The sequence below is a fragment of the Phragmites australis genome, chromosome 1 (genome assembly GCF_958298935.1).
Source record: "Phragmites australis chromosome 1, lpPhrAust1.1, whole genome shotgun sequence".
In the NCBI taxonomy this organism is placed as follows: domain Eukaryota; kingdom Viridiplantae; phylum Streptophyta; class Magnoliopsida; order Poales; family Poaceae; genus Phragmites; species Phragmites australis.
In genome coordinates this window covers 24,417,184-24,430,041 of record NC_084921.1, presented here as the reverse complement: position 1 = coordinate 24,430,041, position 12,858 = coordinate 24,417,184, and the positions used below count along the sequence as shown (strand labels likewise).

General features: G+C 51.1%; 1 protein-coding gene across 1 annotated transcript; it reads left to right on the top strand.

Annotated features, from left to right (window-relative positions):
• Window positions 1–2,288: 2,288 nt before the first annotated feature.
• On the top strand, window positions 2,289–5,387 carry LOC133913140 (AP-3 complex subunit delta-like). The gene has a single exon (XM_062356206.1). The coding sequence runs from the start codon at window positions 2,351–2,353 to the stop codon at window positions 5,138–5,140; it is 2,790 nt and encodes a 929-aa protein (XP_062212190.1). The 5' UTR covers window positions 2,289–2,350; the 3' UTR covers window positions 5,141–5,387.
• The last annotated feature ends 7,471 nt before the right edge of the window (window positions 5,388–12,858 follow it).

The window sequence follows — 12,858 nt, the reverse complement described above, 5'->3', positions numbered from 1 at the left end:
CAAATTTTACTTGAATTTCAGAGAATTACCGAATTATTTTTATACTGAAAATCTTATTTATAAAAAAATACAGGGGTTTCTATAAAAGTACAGGGCTTTTATGTGGCTACAGAGAAGTCTAGGGGCTAAAGTGCAAAATTGCCATTTTCCTGAATTATTATTATTCGGAAATGACTGGATAAAGGCTTCGATGACGTGGTATTGACACATAGGCAGATTGGATGACATGGCAAGCTGATATGGACGATGATGTGGCTCTGCGGCTGATTGGGATTATGGAGACGACATGTGGAATTATGTGATTGGCTGGGCGAAGAGTTATTTTGCTTCTAATCTTGATCATTCATCTCAAATCCGACGGCCAGAAATCAAAAGGGCTTTGGCCGACGGTGCAAGCACGGGTGGTGGCCGGCTGACGGCAACGCATGGCGGCGGGGCTCGCCGGAGATGAGCAAAGTGCGCATCCGGGCTCCGTTTGCGATGGGAATAGGGTCCGAGAGGAGTTTTCCAATTTTGAAAACATTTTCTTTTTAAGATTTTGAACACAATTTCAAAAGAGTTTTAAATGAGCGATTTGTAGCGAACTTTTGCAAATATTTTTCAAGCACAAAAACCTATATGCATCTATAACGGCATGAGTGCATCAAACATTATCTTAGGACAATTTAAATTTAGAAATTAATTTTCCTATTGAACAAAATTGCAACCACCTATTTAATTTCTAGAAAATTTTTAAATTATTGCAAAAATTGAAATTTGGGATGTTACAGAGGTCACCAATTAGGGTGCCACAAGGTTTGCCCACTCGAAGAGAATGCCGAGGACGTTGTGGTGGATGCGGTGGTCCATGAAGAGGAAGAACAAGAAGAATGGCAGTTTCAAGCGCCATTTGAATGGTTAGTGCTTCAGCCTCCATGATGCTTACTTTCTTGTTCGCCGTGTGTGGCTGATTATCGGTGACTGTCTCTCGAATTAGAAGAAATTGTGACGGTGATAACCCTTCAGTGTTCATGTGTTCTGGCTGATATTCTGTAGATCGTACGTGATAACTGACGTATAACGATTGAGACACAAGAGAATGTAAATGAGAATTTATTATTGATTTAATTGATTCTTCACAATTATATACAATATGAATGGGTGAGTTCATGCCTGTTTGGAAGGCATCCCTTCCGAACGGGCATCTCTCCACAGGGACATAAATAACTGCTCTAGCAGTTATGCCGGCGGTTGATCTATTCACAACACACACAATATATTAAACAAAAAGCTCATGCGATTGGACCTTGGGCTAGCAGTTGAGCACTTGGGCCTCTTGGAGTCTTTAGCCTTTTGTGTTGACATGGACCCGTGGAGACAAACCTAAAGAGGGGAACTGCTGGCAGTAATTTCCCTTCAAAACCAAAAAACTTGAAAATCATTGGAAGAGCCTAAAATCATTTCCAAGAACTTTTTCCATTTTTACTATTGTTTCCGTGGAATATCATTTCCGATTGCTTCAATAGGAAGACTTTTAAAACAAATTCTAGTAAAATGAGATTTACTGTTCTTGGTTTGACCCCTAAAGCTAGGATTTCACCAGGTAAGAGTTGATGGATCCCAATCAATGAAGTTAGGGTTGTGACGAGGGCACCACACACCATATTAAAAGGGCTGGTAGCAAGAAAACTAAACATAAGTTTTTATAAAAAACAATTTTAAATTCTAAAATTTAAAGTTTAGTTATAAGATTTTACAAAATAACAAAAGTGTCACGTCGAACGATTCAATTATCTAAGTAATTTGAGATAGAAATATGTTTATACATGCAACTGGTTAATGAAATTTGATCCTTGATGTGATATTTAGTTTGATACAAATTTGTTAATTAAATAAAAAATACCGACGCTGATATATAGACCCACCACAGGTGCGACGTGGTGGTCCACAAGCGCTGACATATGGACCTACCACCATATGGTCGCCGTCCGATCCGAACCCACCACCTCGTGGTTCTAGGCCTCCATCTCAGCCGCGCCGGCCATCCATCGAACTGAAGTGAGACTAAAGCCAACGATTTCTCTTCGGGGATGAAATTCTTGTCGTGAAGAAATTTTCGTTCCTTTCAGTGCTTCAATGATTTCCGTTCACGGTTTTATCACGAAGGGATTTTCAAGGTTATTCTCTCTAGGACGAGATTCTCCCTTCTTTCTTTTTCGATTTCGTAAAAAAATAACGATTAAAGATAAAAAAATAAATAGAATAGGTACAAAGAAAAAATTAAAAAAGAATTAAATAAAATGAATATAGTTGGAGATGTTCTAACCCCAAAACCACACGGATCCAGCCGCTTCCCCTTCCCCCACCGCCGATGGCCTCCGCCCCGCCGGCGCCGTCGCCCGCAGCGGCGCCATCTCTGGCGGACACACTGTTCCAGCGCTCCCTGGACGACATCGTCAAGTCCCTCCGCGCGGACCCGTCGGCCGCCGGCGACTCCGCGACCGTCGCCCGCGCGCTCTCCGAGATCCACCGGGAGATCCGCGCCCCCGACGCGGCCACTAAGGCCGTCGCGCTGCAGAAACTCACCTACATCTCCTCCCTCCACTTCGCCCCAGTCGCCTCCCACCAGCTCGCCTTCCCCGCCATCGAGCTCCTCGCCTCGCCGCACCTGTCACACAAGCGCCTCGCCTACCTCGCCGCCTCGGTCTCCCTCCACCCGGCCTCGCTCTCCCTGCTCCCACTCGCCACGCACCAGCTTCACAAGGACCTCTCCCCTTCAGCCTCTGCCGCCGCCTCCCACCGCCACGTCTCCGCGCTCGCGCTCCAGCTCCTCGCCTCCCCCGCTGCGGCCGCCGCGCCCGACCTTGCCGTCCACCTCGCGAACAACCTCGTGCCACACCTCTCCCGCGGCAGCCCCCGCGCCATCGCGGCCGCCGCGCGCGTCATAGCCGCTTCGCCATCTGCGGCCGTGCCGATCCTCTTCAAGCCGCTGGCAGCGTGTCTCGCGTCCCCCGACCCGCGGGCGTCTACAGCTGCTGCGGCAGCGTTCTGTGACCTATCGGCGTCGCCGGCTGACGCGGCCCCTTTCCTGCCGCTGGCGCCCGACCTCTACAACCTCCTCACCACGTCCCGCTCTAACTGGGCGCTCATCAAGGTGCTCAAGGTGTTTGCGCGGCTGGCTCCTCTTGAGTCACGCCTAGCTGCTCGAATTGTTGACCCAGTATGCCAGCTTCTCACTCAGTCTGCAGCCATGTCACTGACCTTTGAGTGCATCCGCACGGTGCTAACTGCACTGCCAGCACATGATGCGGCTGTGCGCCTAGCCATTGGGAAAGCTAAGGAGTTCCTTGCCGCTGATGATGATCCGAACCTTCGGTACCTTGGGCTCCTGGCGGTTGGAATGCTTGGGCCAGCATATGCATCAACGGTGAATGACTGCCGTGGTGTTATTGCACAGTCACTGGGTGATGCTGACTCAAACATCTGCAGGGAGGCGTTGCACCTCATGATGGGGATGGTTGATGACAACAATGTCATGGACATTGCCGGGATGCTGGTCAGTCATGCTGCGAAGTCAGACCCAGAGTTTGCAAATGACATTCTTGGAGCTGTTCTTGCTGCATGTGGGCGCAATGTGTATGAGCTGGTGGCGGACTTCGATTGGTATGCCTCGCTTCTTGCAGATATGGCTAGGAGCCTGCATTGTGCTCAGGGTGATGAGATTGGTCGGCAGCTTGTTGATGTGGGACTAAGGGTGCATGATGTGCGTCCAGAGCTTGTCCGTTCAGCTCGAACTCTCCTGATTGACCCTGCTTTGCTTGGGAATCACTTCCTCGACCCTGTTCTTTCGGCTGCCTCTTGGATTTCTGGTGAGTATGTGGACTTCATAAAGGATCCTGTCGAGGTTGTCGAGGCACTTTTGCAACCAAGGACCAGCCTCCTGCCAATGTCAGTGAGAGCAGTCTACATCCTTGCGGTGTTTAAAGTGATTACGTTCTGTTTCAGTGTGTATGTAGAGAGATTGGATGATTCAAGCAAGGCAGTCAATGCATTGTCTGATTGGTTAGCTGTTGATCAAACTGTTAGCGCAGAAAGAAAGGTTGCACCTGGGTCTGGTGACGAGCAAGTTATTGGGCCAAGCACAGTGGAAAAGGACCCTTTTTCACATGAATCAATACTTTACATTGTTAACTTGATTCAAACAACAGTCAGCCCACTTGTTGAGTGCAATGAAGTAGAAGTCCAGGAGAGAGCACACAATCTGATCGGTTTTGTCCATTTGGTAAGGGAGATTCAAGAGTTGAAGGAAAGGAAGGTTGCTGATGATGAGAAGCATAGCCCGGTTAAGGAGCTTGTCAAGACTATGCGGACAGTTTTCTGTCAAGAACTAGGTCCTGTTTCTGATAATGCACAACAGAATGTAGCCCCTCCAGATGGTCTTGTCCTGAATGAAAATCTTGTCGAATTTGCTGACATTCTGAGTGAAGATGATACTACTCCCTCAACTTTAATCTTTTTCTGTCCTCACAGCCGTCATTCCGCAGAGACGAGAGATGAACCTGCAGTGTCAATGGGTTCGTCTTCTCTTTCTGAGCATCGTAAACGGCATGGGCTCTTTTATCTCCCAACTGGAAAAGCTGAGGATGAGCCAAATGATTACCCTCATGCCAATGATCCTTTGCCACCTGCTAGCAATGAAACTGCTATTGATGATAAGTTGAAGACTGTCGAACCTGTCTTTCCTGGGAAAAAATCGAAGTCTACGAAGTCCAGACCAAAAGTAGTTAAACTGGATGGTGAGGATTTCCTCAGTTCTATGATGGCCAATGTGAATATTCCGAAAGAAGACCCCTTGTCTGGTGCTGTACGTGGTGTGTTCTTGGGTAGAGATGCCAATCCATCATCTTCACAAAATGTTTCAGGCATTATGTCTGAAGGAATGCTAAACAAAATGGGCACTAATGAATCTAGTTGTCAGTGGATAGAGAACATAGATACTGATTTAGGAGGCCATCTTACTTCAAGTTCTAGAACAAGTAAGCATCGAAACCGTGATAACGAGAAGGGTACAGATCCTCCTGAAAGTAATGGAAAAGAATCAAGAAAGCACAAAAGCTCCAGTAGAAGTGGGCATCGTCAAGGAAAGCATAAGCATAGATAAGATTTCCTTCTGTAGCCGCTGAGAGACTTTCTCGTTTGGTACATTTCTGTTATCAAATACATGTTGATTTTTTTTCCTTCACATTCTTAGCATTTTCCTTTCTCTTTTGACCTGTGGGTGCTGTTTAGTTTATTGATCAGTTGCTGTTGTTCTAATTATTACTGTTGTATTATGTATATCTTCTTGGGCATAGCATTCGATGTTCTTCCATAGCTCCATTGGAATATATTAGTTCGTACAGTACAAAGCCAGAGCCAGTATTTGTTTATCTGTTAATGTATACTTCTTCTACATCCCTCCTATTTACCTCTTAATTGCTGAAATCATGCAAACTAATTACACACCAGTGCTAAAAGGCCATGTGAACTTCCAGTGCACGTACACTTACTAAGGTGTATCAATGCACAACAATAACTAGGGTGTATCAATGCACAACAATAGATCTTTTTCAAATTTTTACTGTCAGTGAACATGTTGTGTGCATTTTGCGCACAATCTAAATTGGAAAAACAAACATTTTCTGTAGTTGCTAGGTGAAAACATGAAACTAATGTCCTTTTTGGTAGAGCTCTGGCTCTAAGAATTTTTGGAGCTAGGTATTCTTAACTCTAGAAAATCGTGGAGCTGGAGCGGTAGGTACACTAGGGGTGTTTGGGTGATCTATTTTATTTTAAAAATAAAAATTTAAATTACTTTATCTTAACCTAGAAACGTAAGATCTGACATGGAGCTGGGAGTTGAAGCTCTGCCAAACAGGATCTAAAATAAAAGACTATTTTAAGTGAGGCTCTTATCTAAAACATAAGATTCTTTATGATGTAGAAACATGCCAAGCATTGATGTAGATACTTGTTGCATGTTAAAGGCTGTTCAAATTTAATGCGGAACAGTTAGGAACCTCACTTTTTGAACTTGGGACATAAGGTTTTGTTGGCTTATTGCTGCCGAATGCAGAAGTTTGTGCTGGAATACTTTCTTTGGAAGTTTAGGCTCAGCATTCTTTGTTCAGAATAAGCTTCAGTAGTTTGTATATTATTAGGGAGTGATGCCCTCAAAGGACCCTCTCTTGTTATTTGGATTTAATCAAGAATAAGCTTTCCCAGTTTAGCGCGGATGCAGTTCACGTGATGCATGTTTATTACCATCGCCTTACATTCTTCTCGTTCCACCCCTGCAATCCTGCCCTGAATCTCACATTCTTCTCGTTCCACCCCTCTCCCTCCACAAAAAGCCGGATTATGTATTACTTATTTTTACCTGCATGTTTAAACTGTTCTGTCGTGATTTTGTTTATTACCATCGCCTTACATTTTTGTGCTTGTACCTTCATGTTACATATATAGTTTCCTGTTAAGTGTTATTTTCATTGCCGTTATCCTAATCTTCTATGCTTTTAAAGGGGCATTTTATCTCTCTATTACAAAGTACCTGATGCTAAATTCATTTCTGCCCCTCTGCCCATAAAATGCAACATTTCTACCGTTCTTGTGGTCAAACTGTCTGGTCGGTCATGTTCCATGGCAAGCCTCTCAACTTTGTGCTAGGGCTGCTAGCAAAGAACAGACGCGGTCACGACTCACGCGGAGACGCCGGCCGCCGCCGCAATGCGCAAGGTGCCCGCAGCCAAGCACACTAGTGCCCATAAAATTTTGCAATCAGGGACAAACCAGTGCCTGCACGCTAGTAGAATATCCATTGACGGCTGATGAGCTATCATGCACGCTAGTCCAATTAATTGTCTTTGCCTTGCTTGGTCTGTTCTATAATAAGAATCCATGGACATAGAACACATAAATATTTGTACCTTATGCAAAATTTCAACATCTGGTTTGTGCCTGATTGCAAGGGAAGAAAAAGAGAAGCAGTACTTGCAATGCACATGGTATTGTACAGTTAATATAGTCTGTTTTTTTATGCCAAGTCCAAGGGCAGATATAATTGAGATATGTTGAAGCATGAGTCTATAGCCTGCTTGTATCAGTGACCTGTGTTGTCTGGCTGTTCTGAACAGTGAACACTTAACAGAACAGATGTAGACTGTGCCGATGCGCGGCATTCATTTTTAATTCGCATCAAATTTAGTAGGAACGGTATTTACCGATCCAAATCGTATTTTTATAAAACACTGTATTAACCGAAGTAAAGTACCGTATGTTAGCTCTGAACCGGTGTTCTTGACAGCCGGCGAGCTAGCGATCTCAATTGCAAGAACAAACACAGCACAAACTCAACGCGAACACTTGGAACACACGGTTTGGTGCTGCGCACACTCAGCAGCGTTTTCTATTGTCTTTCTTCTCCTTTTATTCTGTGCAATACAAAGAGCAGAAGCTCTCGGGCGGACAGCCGCACACCGCGCATGAACGCGTCCATCCCCACGTTCACGATGGCGCGCCCACAGCCGATCGCTCCAGGGTCGTGTGCGAGCTAATCTCGCCATGCCCTCCTACGCGCACGGCCACCACAGGTCGGGGCTCGTGCGCATGCAAAACTCTAACAGAAACATGCAGCTAACTAACTAATGTATGTGCAAGGATTACTAACAAATTCTCCTCCTAAACCTTGCGCACACTTTGTACATCAATGACGTCGATCTTGGAACGAAGCTCACAGAAGCGATCTCGTCCCAAAGCCTTCGTCAGAATGTCTGCCAACTCTTCAACCGTCCCGACGGACTCAAGTGTCACCCTGTTCTCCTCCACGCATTCTCGTATATAATGATACCTCACATCTATATGTTTACTGCGGTCATGAAAAACTGGGTTCTTACTCAGTTGAATGGCAGACTCGCTGTCGATCTTCAGTGTGATGGCCCTGCTCTTCTCGCCTTTGAACTCAGCAAGAAGCCGGGCCAGCCAAACACCCTGGCAGGCTGCAGTAGTGGCGGCGATGTACTCGGCTTCGCAGGAAGATAAGGCCACCACTTTTTGCTTCTGAGACTGTCATGTGATGATGCTGGAGCCGAGGAAGAAGAGAACTCCAGTGGTGCTCTTCCTTGTATCAATGTCATCGGCCAGATCACTGTCGTTGTAGCCAGTGAGCTGTGCCTCCTTCTTCCTCTGGTAATGACAGCCGTAGTGCAGGGTTCCAGCAATGTACCTCAGCACCCTCTTCACGGCCACCATGTGCTCTGTAGTCGGGTTCTCCATGAATCGACTGATGTACCCCACCGAGTATGCCAGGTCCGGCCTTGAATTCACCAGGTACCGGAGAGAGCCCACAATGCTCCTGTATTTCGTAGCATCAACTGGAGGGGCTGAACTGGACTTACTGAGTTTTAGCCAAGACTCCACGGGGGTATGGCTTGGGTTGCACCCAGTCAACCCGGCGCCTTTAAGTATCTTCGCAGCATAGGCGCTTTGACAGACTGTGATGCCACTCCCCATCTGCGTCACCTCCAGCCCGAGGTAGTAGCGCAGAAGCCCGAGGTCGCTCATCTTGAATGTCGCCTTCATCTCCTCCTTGAAGGTGCTGATGTCGCGTGGATCCCCTCCGGTGATCACCAGGTCGTCCACATAGACGCCCACGATGAGGCGGCGTGCACCCACACCGCGGAGGTAGACAACATGCTCCGACGTGCTCCGTCGGAACCCGATCTTGATCAGGGACTCATCGAGCTTGGAGTACCATGCTCGCGGGGCTTGACGGAGTCCGTAGAGGGCCTTGATCAGGTGGAGCACCTTCGTTTCTTGTCCCTTCATCACGAACCCCAGCGGCTGCTCGACGTAGACGTCTTCCAGGAGCTCTCCGTTCAGGAAGGCAGACTTGACGTCCATATGGTGGACTGCCCACCCTTCGCTTGCAGCGAGTGCCAATAGCAGCCTCACGGACTCCAGGCGCGCCACGGGGGCAAACACTTCGTCGAAGTCGATTCCCTAGTGCTGGACGTACCCCTTGGCGACGAGCCGGGCTTTGAACTTGGTGACGAGCCCAGCTTCATCGCGCTTGATCTTGTAGACCCACTTGAGGCCGATCGGTCGCACTCCTGGTGGTGGATCAATGAGCCTCCAAGTGTCATTCGCCTCAATGGAGGTGAACTCATCGAGCATGGCATGGCGCCAGTTTTCGTGCTCCAGAGCCTCCTTGAATGACGTCGGCTCGGCTTCACTCGCCAGCAGCAACTGCTCCTCCAGCTCAACGTGCGGTGAGACTCGGTGGTGTGGCCGGCCCCAGTACGTTGTCGATGTCGCGATACCGGAGTGGAGCGTCATCGTCGTGGTCCGCGTCCAGCTGTTGTGACGCGCCGGCACCAGGTGGCGACACGAACTCGATCGCGCCCGCGCCCTGGTGGGTGTGCGTGCCCGGCGTCACGCTCCCAGTGCCGTGCACGGGTGAGGCGTGGGCTGACGGTGCTCCCGGCATCGTGCTCCTAGTGTCGTGCACTGGCGAGGCGTGAACTGATGGCGCCGGTGAGGCCGAAGATGTAGCAGCAGATCCGACCGACGTAGTTGTGCTCGTCGTTGTTGTCGTGGTGGTCGAACCAGGCGGCGGCAGGTGCTTGACGACTAAGTCTCCCGCCTCACCGCGCTGGCCCTCGGTCCAGGACCACTGCGCCGTCTCTTCGAACACCAAGTCGCGGCTGATGTGCACGCGCCGTGTCACCGGGTCATACACTCGATATGCCTTGGAGCCCGGTTCATAGCCGACGAAGATGGTGCGCCTGCTCCTGTCGTCGAGCTTCTTCAGATTTGGCGTTGTCGCCTTCATGTGCGCGATGCAGCCGAACATGCGCAGGTGCTGAACGCCAGGGGCGCTACCGGTCCAGAGCTCGTAGGGGGTCTTGCCACCCACGCTCTTGGATGAGGAACGGTTGAGCAGATAGACGGCCGTGGTGACCGCCTCGCCCCAGAATTCGCCGGGGAGCCCCTTCGCCTTGAGCATGCTCCGCGCGGTCCTGACCACGGTCTGGTTGCGGCGCTCGACAACGCCGTTCTGCTGAGGGGAGTAGGGCGCCGTCAATTCGCGACAAAGCCCCAGCTCGGCGCAGTATTGCTCGAAGTCTTTCACCAGGAATTCTCCTCCTCGGTCCGTGCGAAGTGCACGAACCAGCTTGCCCGACTTGCGTTCCGCAGCCGCCTGGATGCGCCTGATCGCCGCGGGCGCAGCATCCTTGCTGGGAAGCAGAGACAGCCACATGTACCGGGAGCAATCATCGACGAGAAGGAGAAAGTACCGGTTTCCACTCGGTGTCAGCGGCGTGATGGGCCCACAAAGGTCGCCGTGGAGCAGCTGCAACACCTCCGACGAGCGCCCCAGGGCGCGCTGCGGGAACGGTGTCCGCCGGTGATTGCCGGCGAGACAGGCCTCGCACACCTGCTCCACCTGGGTGAGCAAGGGCATGCCGCGGACAAGGCCATCTCTTCCCATCTTGCGCAGCACGGTGAAGTGGAGGTGGCCAAAACGGGCGTGCCACACCCAGGCTTCTTCATCGCCCCGCGCCGCCAGACAGACCGGCTGTGCAATGTCGACGTCGAGCACGTAGAGCCGGCCTAGGTTGCGGTGGATCTTGGCAAGGAGACACCGCTCCTCGTCACGAACCCGCATCACGCCATCTTCAACCAGCACCTGGTACCCGATCTCGTCCAGCTGGCCGACGGAGATGATGTTGGCGGTGAGGCGGGGTAGATAGTAGACGTTAGCAATGGCCCGGTGCTCGCCATTCTTGCAGGAGAGCAGGACGGTGCCGATCCCCTTGATGCAAGCAACAGAGCCATCCCCGAACCGAACGGAGCCGGTGACGCTGGCGTCGAGGCTGGAGAATGCCGCCCGTGCCCCGGACATGTGGTTCGATGCGCCCGTGTCCAGGACCCATCGCTTTGGATCCCGGTCCCCAGATTCGTCAAGGGCGGCGATGACCTTCTTCTCGGTGAAGTGGAGCTGGCTGTCGTTGTAGATCGATGGCGGAATCGCCAGCTGCGACCCCCGCGGCGGCGACTCGATTTGGGGATGAATCCCCTCCTCCTGCTCAGCACCCACCGCGAGAAGAAGAGTGGGCTCATCATCCTAGGCCACATGGGCTTGCTCCTGCTTCTTCTTACCTCGGCAATCTTTGGCCCAGTGGCCTTTCTTGCCATAGTTTTTGCAGGCGTCGTCGGCGACGGTCTGGCCCGCGTTCGACCCGGCCCGCGACTTGTTGCCACTGCCGGTGCCGCGTCCACGGCCTCTGCCTCAACGCTTGCCGCGGCCGCCAGAGCTCGACCCGCCACGGCTGGACTCCTGGTCCCGATTCTTGTAGCGCTCCAACCACTGCTCCTCCGTGAGCAGCAGCTTGCCGGTGACGGTCTGCGCCGGCGTCGGTTCCTCGTCGGTCGCCGCCTTGAGCCTGCCGGTGACCTCCTCGATGGAGAGCGTGTCGATGTCGAGGAGCGTCTCGATGGAGATGACGAGCTGCTTGTACCTCGGTCGAGCGACGCGGAGGTACTTGGCCACCACCTTCTGCTCCGGCTCCGGGTCGCCGAGGATCGCCAGCCGCTGCACGATGTTAGACAGGCGCAGGGCGAAATCCTTGACGGACTCACCATCGCGGAACGCAATTTGCTCGTACTCGGTGCGGAGGCTTTGCGCCGTCGACTTCCTCACACGCTCGTCCCCGATGCGCATCGATCTGATCACCTCCCACGCCTCCTTGGCTGACGGCTTGGTTGCCAGGGTGGGCACCATCTCCGGGGGCACGCCGGAGCAGATCGCCTCCAACGCGGTGCGGTCGTCATGGAAGTCGACGTCGTCGTCCTCAACTGCTTCCCAGAGGTGACGAGCTTGCATCTTCAACTTCATCAGCAATGACCACGAATCGTAATTCGTCTTCGTCAGCTGCGGCCAGTTGCCCGAGGCACCCGTCTCCCGGATCACACGCTCGATCACCACCTCCCACGGACGGCGTGCATCCCTGGTGCGCGAGCGATGTGCGTCGCGTGTGCGCGATCGGCGTCGAGGGGAACGCACCGGAGATGGCGTGCGCGGCGGCGTCTTGTTGTCGCCAGCGCCGGACGTCTCCGTCTTGTTGCTGCCCGGTGGCGTACGACCTCGAGGTCGCGGTGGTGAAGCCATGGCGACGTACTAGTCCCTCTCTTAAGCTCTGATGCTAATTGTTAGCTCTGAACCGGTGTTCTTGACAGCCGGCGAGCTAGCGATCTCAATTGCAAGAACAAACACAGCACAAACTCAACGCGAACACTTGGAACACACGGTTTGGTGCTGCGCACACTCAGCAGCGTTTTCTATTGTCTTTCTTCTCCTTTTATTCTGTGCAATACAAAGAGCAAAAGCTCTCGGGCGGACAGCCGCACACCGCGCATGAACGTGTCCATCCCCACGTTCACGATGGCGCGCCCACAGCCGATCGCTCCAGGGTCGTGTGCGAGCTAATCTCGCCACGCCCTCCTACACGCACAGCCACCACAGGTCGGGGCTCGTGCGCATGCAAAACTCTAACAGAAACATGCAGCTAACTAACTAATGTATGCGCAAGGATTACTAACACCGTATTATACTGAAACACCGAATCGAATTAACAGAATGAACAGCCCTACTCAACAATATGGTGGGCCTGTACTCTGCACTCCCAAAAAAAAACACACAATAGTGGGTCTCTCCTTAACAATAATTAATTATTTATCTGCAAGACTGCACCCGCATAAGATGTGAATGATTTGCATTCACTCGCCTTCTTTCTGAGAACAGGAGCAATCAATTTCGTTAATTTGCATAGTTAAATTGTT